Source organism: Protopterus annectens, chromosome 10.part0 (genome assembly GCF_019279795.1).
Source record: "Protopterus annectens isolate FY-2018-M chromosome 10.part0, PAN1.0, whole genome shotgun sequence".
NCBI classification, from domain to species: domain Eukaryota; kingdom Metazoa; phylum Chordata; order Ceratodontiformes; family Protopteridae; genus Protopterus; species Protopterus annectens.
The window spans coordinates 1012249054-1012261216 of NC_056744.1; the positions used below are offsets into that span (position 1 = coordinate 1012249054).

Genomic DNA, 12163 nt, shown 5'->3' on the forward strand with positions numbered 1-12163 from the left:
GATAAAATATTTTCATGACATCCAGAATTCAAAAATTTCACTCATGGTGAGATACAGATACTATTTGGGAAATGGAACCGGAAGAAGCTTAGTAGATGTATTACTAATTAAAAGAAGGGAGTGGAATTCAAAATCTGATAAGAGGAGGTCCACCTTTGTTAACCTTTTAGACTGATGCTGCAGGCATTAAAAACCTCCTGGCAGGTAACATTTTGCCAGACTATCTAGATACCAGATGTCTTACAGCATGTATAAGATGACAATTTCAGTAATGATGGGAATAGAGGTGTTATTTGGCAACTGGTTCTGGAAGAAAACGTAGCCATTGCACTACTGATAAAAAGAAGGGAGTAGAATTCATAACCAGATAAGAAGAAGTCTTTGTTGACCTTTGGACTGATGCTGCAGGAATTAAGACCTCCAGGCAGATAATTTCATTCATATCTCAGTCTCCATTTTTTTTTTGCTACATGTAAAACTGTCTCTGTGCTATCTTCAAATAACAGTTGCAGACTTGCAGGTGTATGGTAGTTTCTTATTAAACGTGTGAAATTTATTTCCTACTTTTTTGCTTTTCATTATAAAGATCTTTTTTTCTGACCTGGCATTTTTTTAGGATCAGTACTCTGTCACTTTCTATACCATTGGGCCTTGGGCCTAAGACTTTTCCTATTTTGCCCTATACTCTCCATTGTTCCTGAATTCCACGGTGGTGCAGAGGTAACGTTGTTGCCTCACAGCAAGAGGTTTTCCTGTTCGATTCTCGGCTGGAGTGCGGGGAGTGCCTTCTGTGTGGAGTCTGCATGTCTTCCCCACAGTTGGGTGGGCGCTCGAAAGACATGTGTAAATGAGCGTGCCTTCGTTGAAGGTTGAACGTCGAGCTGGCACCTCAGCGTTCATAAAAATCTACTGCCAATCATTAGCGCACCGGAGTTCTGCTGTGGCAACACCTAACTGGGAAAAGCCGAAAGACAACAACAACAACTCTCCATTGTTCCTGAGGGGTTGGGAGGATGGCCTAATGGTTAAGGTGTTTGCCTTACAAACACAAGGTACAGGGTTTGAATCTCACAGGGGATAATTGGCTAGGCTTAAAATGTCTTGCAAGGGCAGTTAGCCTAGTACTAATCTATGAACCTAAGTATACTTACAGTCAGGGCATTCTCCCCCTTACAGGTACACTCTTCACATTTATTGCCTTGGCAAGTCCCATGACATTTCATGCTGCTCCATTAGTTCAGGCCTTAGTGAGCCCATTTACTATAGGCATAGGAATGCACTTCAAGCCTCCCTAGATTTCAAAGGTTTACATTTCATTCAAGCAGAACTAAAAGCTGCTCAGTCTTTTACCTTATCTAAAAAGAAGAAAAACAAAAAAGTTTTGTTAAAAAGAAAGTTTCCTCTCATGTGCCTCCTCATGTTTATATGGTCACTTCATCCAATTCTACTTGTGAAGGCTATGTCACTTCATCCAATTCTGCTGGGGAAGGCTATCTTATCCTAAGCTTGTTATAAAAGAATCATATCTTTCTTCAGAGGATACAGTAAAACTTCCCTAAATAATTTTGTTCAGTGTACCTCACCTGCATTATGACTGCACAGACTCATGTATTTGGCCCAGATCTGAAATGTCTCAATCATTTAGACAACTCCAGTTTATCTGGATTCATGCTGTCTTTACAAATGCAATTTCTCTGAGTGTCAGTAATTTAAAGTGGTTTCACTAAAATGATTTTCTGTGAACCAAATCAAAGTATTTTTGCAGGAATCAGGTCCCCTTACAATCTGCAGTTGGGAGGAGCCCCCTACACCTCCTAGCTTGTGTGTGTGTGTGTGTGTGTGTTTGTGTGTGTGTGTGTGTGTGTGTGTGTGTGTGTGTGTGTGTGTGTGTGTGTATATATGTATATATATATATATATATATATATATATATATATATATATATATATATATATATATATATATTCAACAGTCACAAAACAAGAGGAAAAGGACAAAGTCACTGTTGCTGAATGTGACTTTTAGGATAGTTATTTACACTATTAGTACTTTATTAAATTCTCTTCAGAGCATTAAGACATTCCCATTTATCCCTCCATCATACATGATAAACTGGTGGAAGCTTTTCAAAGACCAGAGGCCAAATAGTCTACAGCTTTTCCCTGACCCTTTCAATTCAGAGAGCCAGAGCATTTATAACGTTGCACTTGGAGCCACTTTTTCCTGTCAGGGTTATCCTTAGCACCGGTGGCCCCATCAGTGGCTCCATTAACTGTTATACTGGCTCCAGTAATGTGTTTACTAATGCTGGCCCCTCTGATGTCCTATCCTGAGCACTGATGCTTCTGTCAGCATACAACCCAACATCGGTCATGGTCGTTCTCATAAGCAATATGCCAGCTGTCTCAATAGCTTTGATGCTGGCACCCCAGCATCCACGGTCCCACCTTCTACCTTTCCAACACTGCATCCAGTGTCAGTAGGTTTTAAGTACTATGCCCCTTTATATTATTTTCAAGATGTTGGTAGTTCTATCTCCAGTTCTTCCAGCATCTGTGGCCTTATGACTGGTTCCAATACAAACTTTAGTTGGTTAACCTCCTTTTACCGCCTTTTGTCATATTAAAGATCCATCCAAGCAACAAAAAAGATCACCAAGGTACCAAAGAGAACTTGTAAATATCCACAGGCACCCCCAGGAATGAATACCAAAGTTCAAATGTTAAAATACAGCTTTAATAAAAACGAACTGAACACACATACACTGCTGACATTAACATTCGTAACTGATACATTTTCGTTTAAAAACACTTCGTCAGATGCGGACTGACCTCCAAAACCCATTCTTTTATACTTGTTCTACACTATCAATTAAATAATTAACCAATTTAATTTAAAAAAATCCATCCAAGCAAGCTTCTCCCCATTGTCAGAGCTCCAGCCCTCTCCTGACTAGGACTCCATCTAGATGTTTCAAGCTGTCAGAAACACAACCACCAATCAAAACATTTTAGAAGACACAACTAAATTAGATTGAAAAAGCCTGTGTGCAGCTGTTCCTATACCTAAAAAGGCTGATCAGTATTTCTGGTCTCCTGTAGAATGTGCTGTTTGAAAGGGGACTCACAAACCAGATGTTATCATTTCTGCAGTTGCTATTTAAAAAGCTATTATCTCAGAGTGTTGATGTATGTCTGTCAGTTAAGGAGCCTAGAGGGATGGTCAGATTTGGAAAGAATGTGCTCATATCCACTACTTTATCTCTGTAGGCATTTAACTATTTGATCCACATAGTGTATTCAAAGAGACCGGCTGGATTCAACCTCCATTCACAACCCCTTTTTCCATTTGTTATTAGGCATGGGGTCACGGTGTCACTTCAACACTGATAATCATCTACAGCCATAGCACACACCAACACACATCTACAGCCATAGCACACAGACAAGACTGCCATGGTTGTTCTTCCATACCACAAACTCACATGTACACTCACACCTATGAACAATTTACAGTGTCCAATCCACCTACTGCATGTCTTTAAAATGTGGGAGGAAACTGGAGCACTCAGAGGAAACAAACACAAAGGTACCCCTGCTGAGAATCGAACCAGAGGACCTCTTACTGTGAGATCACAGTATCTGCTGTGCCACTGTACTGCCCAAACAAGGCAGATGAAAAGCAGCATGTAGCAGAAGAGTTGCCTGGCTGCCCAGTGAGGGATAGCAGTAACGAACAAACTATTACCTTATCCAGTTTAGGCAGCTCTATTGCTCTAGTCTTTTATAATGTAGCAGAAGATGTGACCAGAGCAGCAGGCCCTGAGTATGCATATGCAGATGCTCTTGTCTGCTCTCGACCAAGATCAGTGAGGACACCAAGGTGACCTTCTTGGATGCAGCTTTCAGAGGGAATATCTTTTTCGGACCCAAAGTCTTTCAACACCTTTCAAAAACATGAAGGAGGAGGGGTGCAAGAGCCACACTGTTCTGGGTGTGAATTTCACCACCCACAGCATACCTTTAGTAGGGTATAGGGTTTCCATATTCACTTAGTAACATGGAACTTTGTCTGCATAAAGTAACATCATTTCAACAGTTTCATATATTATGACTTATTCTGTTAGTGCCATTTGGTGCTAACATAATGTGAAGAGAAATGGGCTGTCATTCTCGGTAAATATGTAAGGGTCTGGGTTAAATGAAATACTACATTCAGCATCATTGTATTTTCATACTCCAATAATATGAAATTATGCTACTTTATTCCGATAAATGTCCATGTTACGGAGTGGAATAGAAGTGTTCAGTTTGATTTAAAAATTGTGACTGACATCTCCGATCAATGTTTCATGTTTGTGTTGCATTAAAACTAAAATACAAGGTTTAGCGGTGAGGAAGCTAAATCATTATGTAGAGAGTTGTAGGGGCAGGAAGTATGAAAATGGCAGTAGGTGACGGAAAGAGCTTTGCATTTAGGATCTTCAGCATACCCCTCCCTTAAATGAAAAGGTAAACTGTTCTTCAACTATTTGTCTGTTTTCTGGGATTTTCCTTGTGCAGGGTTACTACCGCTGCCAACCACCTGTACTGTGCCACTACTGAAGTCCTCAAGAAGAGCAGATGTAATTTTACTACCAATTTAGGCAACAACTTTGTCAGTTCTTTCAGTATCATTTGATTGTTCCATTTATCCATTGTACTTTATACCCTGAAGTCCCATAATATATGTCTATGTCTACACCTAGGTCCAACCCTGCCAATGTTTCCCTTCCATGATGACATCGTAATTCCTCTGTTTCTGTAAAGATGGAGACACAGAACCGAATCAGTGTATCAGTTTGGTCTTTTGCATTTTCACACCCATTTCACTTCTACAGCAAAACAGTGTTATGTTGGATTTTTTGCATTCCCCAATAAAGTATTGTTGAAGTAAAGTGGCATTATAAAAAAAAATCTAGAAAGCCAATATTACAGTGTTATGTAGTTAGACACCTCCTAGTTTACTAATGGAAGACTGTGGTCTCCATCCCTGTAATTGTAGTGCTTTGGAGTCTGTCATCAGCATTTCTGTTTCATGAATCTGGCTGTTTGTACATTGTGGCTAACTGCTAGGGCCCCTTGATGAAGATCAAGATCACCAACAATTACTATTATTCTTCATCATCCTCTTTGGCATGTGCACCTTATTTCTTCTTGGATATTCTGTACCACACCATCCTCTTCTCTGTATATACACTAAATTCAGGTAACTTCATGTTCCGGCACCTTCTCCCTGTGCCCCATGGTTCCATAATAACCGCAGTGACACTGCATACCTCATTAGCACACATTTGTTTTATTTGTGTTCCTCCTAACTACTTAGTAACTAGTTTCTTTCCCTCCATTTTAATTTATACTGACTTTTACATTAATATGCGTCTCTTGTCTTCTTTATCAGCTTCTACATGTAGATGTAGGTAGACCCTGGCACATATATCATGACTGTCCCATGTGTCCCACTAGCACCCTGTAATTCTGAATCTTTATTGTGTATACTAACCCTTCACCTACTCTGTTAAATACATTTTGTTTTCTTCTCTACACCTACCTGCATCTGTTTGTGATAAAAATCTGTGTAGGCAATACAGCTTCAAATTTCACTGTAAATCTCCACATATTCTTGAAGTTCCGCATAGTTATTTACCACTACTGATTTTTCTATTTAGTATTTTTGTACAGCATGCACAGGTATGACTGTTCTTCCTCACAATTTTCTATGATCTCTCCTGTTTTGTCCAGGGGAAACTGCAAAACTGTTACCACTAATGCCAAGATTCTCATCTTGTTTTTCCATCTCAGGTAGTTCCACTTTCAAAATATTTCCATAAAAAAATACATGAGAGCTATTGTGAGCTGTTGTGATCTGGCACATTTCTCTTACCAGCTAATTTTACCTCTCTGACTTCCCTGGTTCATCTCTTCTATAAACTATCTATATCTATTATAAAAAACCTTAGGCCACTACATTCCTAAACTTCCAGACGAATCTTGACTTCACTTGCCCATACTTACTCCCCCCCCCCCCCCCCGCCGCATCAACACCATATTTTCCTAAATCCCTTTTTTTATTTTTGCAAATGTACCTCAGCTTTGCTAAAACTTTTTTTTTACCTCTGTTTCAGTCTTCTTGCCCCTCTGTCCTACTACCTTCTTCCTCTTGCTTCAGTACCTTCCCACCATGTCCACACACCCTTTCTGTTGGCTTACTAATTTTGTTATCCTTCCACAACTTCAACAATTGGCTAAGCTTCTGGTGCCATTCTAAGAGGATCCAGTATCTGTCTGTCTGGGATGACATGGTCGACAGACCATGATGCTTTGCTAGAGATGGCCTGCACCTGTCGCCCCTGGGATTCCAGATACTGGCTAAGGCTCTTGCCGACCCTATAGTGCCTTTTTTAGGCAAGTTTCAAATGACAAATTCACCACCGTAAAAGAAACAGGCAAAAACTGAGGGTAATGCTACTCAATGCTAGAAGTCTAAATCTCAAAATGCACTCACTCGAGGCACTCCTTAAAATGGAGAACATTGATATCTGTGCAGTGACTGAGACCTGGTTCAAGGCTCTAGAGAGCACCCCTGCATTACCAGGCTATAACTCATACCACACTTTTCAGCCATCTAACCTAGACCAGGACACCAAAGGCAGAGGTGCGTTCATATTCGTTAAGGATATCCACACCTCCAGGCTAGTTGCACAGCATAATGCATCCAAGGTTATCCAAGTGCAACTAACTCTGGCAAAACTGCAATCCAAATTGTAGCTTGCTACAGATCCCCCACCATGCCTCAGGATTCCCACTCCTCTTTTCTTGATATACTGGAAAATATTAGGGTTCAACCAAACACCCTAATAATGGGCGATTTCAACTACCCCACCATTAACTGGGAAAACTACTCATGTACCAACTCCTTCGCTCAACACTTTCTGCAATTCAAAAATTCCAATGCCCTGGATCAAATTATAAACACCCCCACCAGGGCCAACAATATCCTAGACCTAGTCATTACCAACATGAGTGACCGGTGTTCCACACCTGAAATCAACTCCTTGTTGGTCAGATCCGACCATAAGCTAATCACCCTAGATATCCGCATCCTGCTGCCACCCACCATTAAGGAAACCACGGTAAAACATTTCTCCAAAGCCAACTTCATGCATCTTAAGACAGAAGTGGCGAACTTCATGACACCCATGCAGATGGACAATACAGTTACAACTGCTGAAGCCTACACACATGCACTCTATAAGCACTTACACGAGTGCATGGATCATGCTATCCCAAACAGAACCAAGATGCTATCCTCCAAAAAAAGAAGCCAATCTGGTGGTCCCCTGCCATAAACAAACTATACAACAGAAGGAAGAAACTGTTTCAAAGGAGAGTAAAATCCCATGAGTGGAGGAGCTCCCTGGTCAGCCTCAGTAAGAAGCTGAGATCCCTTATGAGATCCTTCAAAGCTAGCTATGAAAACAAAATCGCCACTGATTCTAAGGGCAATCACAAAGCATTCTATAGCTATGTCAAGAATCTCAATGGCACCACCCAAATCTGCTCTGAGTTACAGCACAACGGCACGAAAATTACAAAACCAACTGACATTGCCAACATCCTGGCAGATAGGTTCAGTGCTAACTTTACCCCCCACTCACCCCCTAAAGGGCCCATATCTATACAAGAAGAATGCAGAGTCCCTGTGATCACATCTATGCAGGTAAAAGCTGCACTCTCTAAAACCAACAACACAGCATCCATGGGACTGGACAACATCCCAGGCTGCGTTTTACATGAACTTCAGAACGAACTGGCTCCCCACGTAAGCACTGTGTTCAATCATAGTCTCATGTCAGGCATTGTGCCCACTGAATGTTGCTCAGAAACAGTTCTCCCACTCCACAAAGGGGGAGCCACCACTGATCCTGGGAACTATCAACCTATTAGCCTGATGAGCCTGGTCTGCAAGGCCATGGAATGTATCATCATGGAACTCATAAACAAAGACATTGGTAACCTCCAAACTCTGGATCCCACCCAGTTCAGGTTTGTGAAAGGCAGATCATGCCTCCTGAACCTGATCTACTTCTTTGAGGCAGTCACCAAAGCCGTAGATGAGGGTAAGGTGGTTCACACAGCCTATCTTGACCTCGCCAAGGCTTTCGACATCATCCCCCATTCTGGAATTATAGCTAAACTCACTAAACTAGGTATAAATCCCTACGTCACAAGATGGGTTGCCAACTGGCTCACTGACAGAACCCACACTGTAAAAGTTGCAGACTCCAAATCTGACTTCAAACCAGTGACAAGTGGAGTACCACAGGGTTTAGTCCTGGGACCTCTCCTGTTTGGTGTCTGAAGTACAGACTAACACAGAAGGTCTCTGGTTAATGACGTTCAGAGATGACTGTAAACTAGGAGCCATAGTCTAGTCCCCAAATGATGTGGACATCCTACAGAAGGGCGTCACTGAGAGAGATGACTGGTGTCAAAGGCATGGCCTCAAGCTCAATGCCAAAAAGTGCATTGTCATCCCCTTTGGTAAAAACTCTGTACCCATGAACTACCACATAAACGGCAGTCTACTTAATGCCGAATGTGTGATGAGACCTTGGAACCCAGGTGGACAGTAGTCCCTCCTTTAATAATCACATCGCCACAGTAGTGAGGAAATCCTTCTTTGTGGTACACCTCATCACAAAAGGGTTCTCATCCAGGAAAAAATAGGTCATTGTTCCCCTCTATTCGGCACTCATTAGACCCATTATAGAGTACAACGCCCCTTTTGGAATGTACCTCACAAGACATCTGCAGCAGCTGGAAAGGCCACAGAAATACCTCACAAAGAGGATTACTGGCCTCAAACAGATGCCCTACACTGACCGTCTCAAAAAAATCCAGCTTTACTCTGTAGTATATCGCCTACTCCGAGGAAATCTCTGCCTAACATATAAAGGTATGTTAAACCCAGAGCTGTTGGACATGCTACACCTAAAGAAATCCCAATCCCTCCGAGCTCCACGCTCTAGGGACCTAAACCTTGTCACCACAATAAACAGGATATGCTGGAGGGATAGATTCCTGTCCCAGAGAGTACCTATATTCTGGAACATGCTACCCATTTATGTCAAGCAAAGTTCCTCATTAGCACACTTCAAGAAAAATCTAGATGAGTGGATGGGAAATAGGAAATACACCCCTGGGGTTCTCTTCTGTGGCTCTGTTCGACAGGGGCACAGGAAATTAACTTTCTTGGGTGGCGTAAGCCAGGGAACCTTGTTGGCTAGGCTTACTTAGGCCCTTGGGACGATAGCCTAGTACCTGCCTATGAACAGTAGTGCTTTTTGTTTCACAATCCGTTCCTTAGACCCACACTGAATCATTTATCTTTCCCTTGTTATTCCCCTAGGCCATCTGATTTTTTTTATTACTATTTTAGCTGATCAGCTGCCTGTAGTTGTTATAACCAATTCCTCCATATCTTTAGGAACCAAACCAGTATTCTTCTCCCAGCATACCTCACTCCTGCAGTCATCCTTCTTCTCATTCTCTAGCCCCTCCTACCTCAGTGCTTCATGCCAGCAGCCAGTTCTTTTGACTCTTCCATGTTATTTTATACTCTTGTCTTCTGTAAATAAATACAGTTCTTCATCAAACACAAGACAACAAACAAAAAAAGAGGTATATATATATATATATATATATATATATATATATATATATATATATATATATATATACACACACACACACACACACACACACATATATATATATATATATATATATATATATATATATATATATATATATATATGTATATATAAACCGCATTAATCTTAGCACCCAATTCAGAAAGGGTAAAGTAAAACAAGTACAAGACAGATTTGCTAGCTCCTTCTAAGAAATGATGTTAACCATTTTAGGAATGAGACTTTCTGGAGGTATATTGGGAAGCAGCTCTATTGACTTGTGCCAAACAAATCCTAAACATCACCGATCTTCATGGGTCAGCTTCTAATGCAGGAATTTTTCCCTGTGGTTAATGCATTTGCTATGGCAACTATGCCTCTTTTGTAAGCAGTCTAGCAGATTGTTGTTGTTTCTTCTATAGAAGAAACCACTGAAGCTGTTCTAAGGCTAATGTAGTGATAAAAAACTGTTGATGAAGTCTGTGTTAACAGAGTGATCCGTAGCTATTGCATTGCTAGTTACATTTCAATTTCTTTGGAAGGGCTTTGGATGAATGGAGGTTTTACTGAACCTTCCCTAGATTACTAGCCCAGTGCAACAATGCTTAATTTCCAAATGCTGTTTCACCATATAGGGTCTTTGTTGTTCTATAGAAATGAAAAAGTTGATAACAGCTTTACTCCACAGTAAGTTATTTACACGCCAAACGTTTCTTGTCCATTTATATTTTATAGGTCGTCAAGGAGATATTTTGGTCCAACATGGATGTGTTGGATATTCCACAGTGTGAAAATATTTGACCCTCTGGATCTGAGGCATTCCCACAAGGGAAGAAAGCATTATTAGATTATATAGCTTCCCTCCTCATCCTTGGCCTGTTGTCAATCTTAACTGAAGCTAGGTATCAGCATTTGACTGATAACCAGACTGATAACCAGTTAGCATTTTGTCCATACCTTCTACCAATCATAGCCTTCACACATACACAGTAACACACCTACTCCTAGGCTAACCATGTCTTAATTCCCCTAAACCAATAGGGCCTTGAGTTTCAGGTATGATATCACTGTGATTGACATTATGGTTGATATAATCATCACATCCATTCCCAAGCTGACCACTCCTTAAAATACTCCAGCAACAAGGTCTCAAGTTTCAGGCATTACATCATTGTCTTTGACATCTCTATAGATATTATTATGCCTCCTAATTTAATGCTAACTTTTCTAACCAACTAGATTTCAAATCCTTTTCACTATGTCGTAATGAATGACATCTCCTAACAGGATGATTGATCAACTCCTCTCCTACCAGGCTCTTCACCTGTAGGATTTCAAATAAACAGGTTTAAATTACCTGGACTGATAGTCCAAGCCTGTGTGATTGACGACCCATAATACCTTCCCATGCCCCTCATTTCAAAAACACATGTCGTGCCTCAAGGTTACGGACTCCAGTTATGAATTCTGCAAAATTATTCAGTAGATAGCATAAAGAAACTTATCAGGTTGCAAGGCAAAAACAGAAAGATAAATAATATACTCATCGGACACCCTTCCTAAAGGACACCAACAACAACCATTTCATGAGTCCACAGAACATGGAAAGAGTCTTTCCAACAGCTTCTGAATGAAGAAAACACCACAGAAGCTATACTGCTCCAGACACATCCTACAATGAATGATGAAGAGAAGCCCACCCTAGAAGAAGTAACTAGAGCACTAAGGAAAATGAAGTCATGGAAGCAGCAGGCTTAGATGAAGTGATAACAGATATGAGCAAGATGTTGGGTGAGTTAGGGGAGAAATGGCTCCTGAGGGTACTCATGGCAATATGGAATGAAAGGCATATCCCAGATAACTGGAGAATAAGCAAGAACAAAGGGGATTTTCACAACTGAGTGCAATATAGAAGTATCAGACTCTAGTCACACTGAATGAAAGTTTTGGTGTGGGTGGTTGATAAATGAACACCCAGAGTAGTATAAATTAAGAGGCTAGAAGACACAATGGCCCAATGTTTGAAGTGACAAAGTTGAAAAGAAGCCAAGGCTCCAAGAAAGCTGATTTGGGCAGTCCAATGATGGTTCATATTCCCAGAGACATTGATAGATTTAGTGCAGGCTATGTACAAGGACCCAATAACACAAGTATTAACAGTGTTTGGACTGACAGAGGGGCTCCCAGTGGAAGACGGTGTGCATCGAGGTTTACCTTGGAACCCACTGCTTTTCATACTGGTTATGGAATACATTACCAAACAGGTCAGAGAGAACAGACTGACAAAGTTGCTGTGTGCAGATGATGTGGCATTACAGGCAGCCTCTGAACAAGAACTTCAGCAAAGGTTAGGGGAATGAAATGCAAAAATGAAGTCACATGGAATGAATCTGAGTACAGATAAGACAGCTGTTATGATAGCAAATGGGG

At 41.0% G+C, this 12163-nt stretch overlaps 1 protein-coding gene across 3 annotated transcripts in view; it reads left to right on the top strand.

Annotated features, from left to right (window-relative positions):
- LOC122813455 (E3 ubiquitin-protein ligase HECTD3-like) overlaps positions 1-12163 on the top strand; it is a 770789-nt gene that overhangs the window by 66578 nt on the left and 692048 nt on the right. The window contains exon 2 of one of the 3 annotated variants that reach the window (XM_044085772.1): positions 9174-9177. The exons of the other annotated variants lie outside the window; for them this stretch is intronic. Coding sequence (XP_043941707.1) covers positions 9174-9177 — 4 coding nt within the window. The remainder of the gene's footprint in view (positions 1-9173; positions 9178-12163) is intronic. 3 annotated transcript variants of the gene reach the window in all.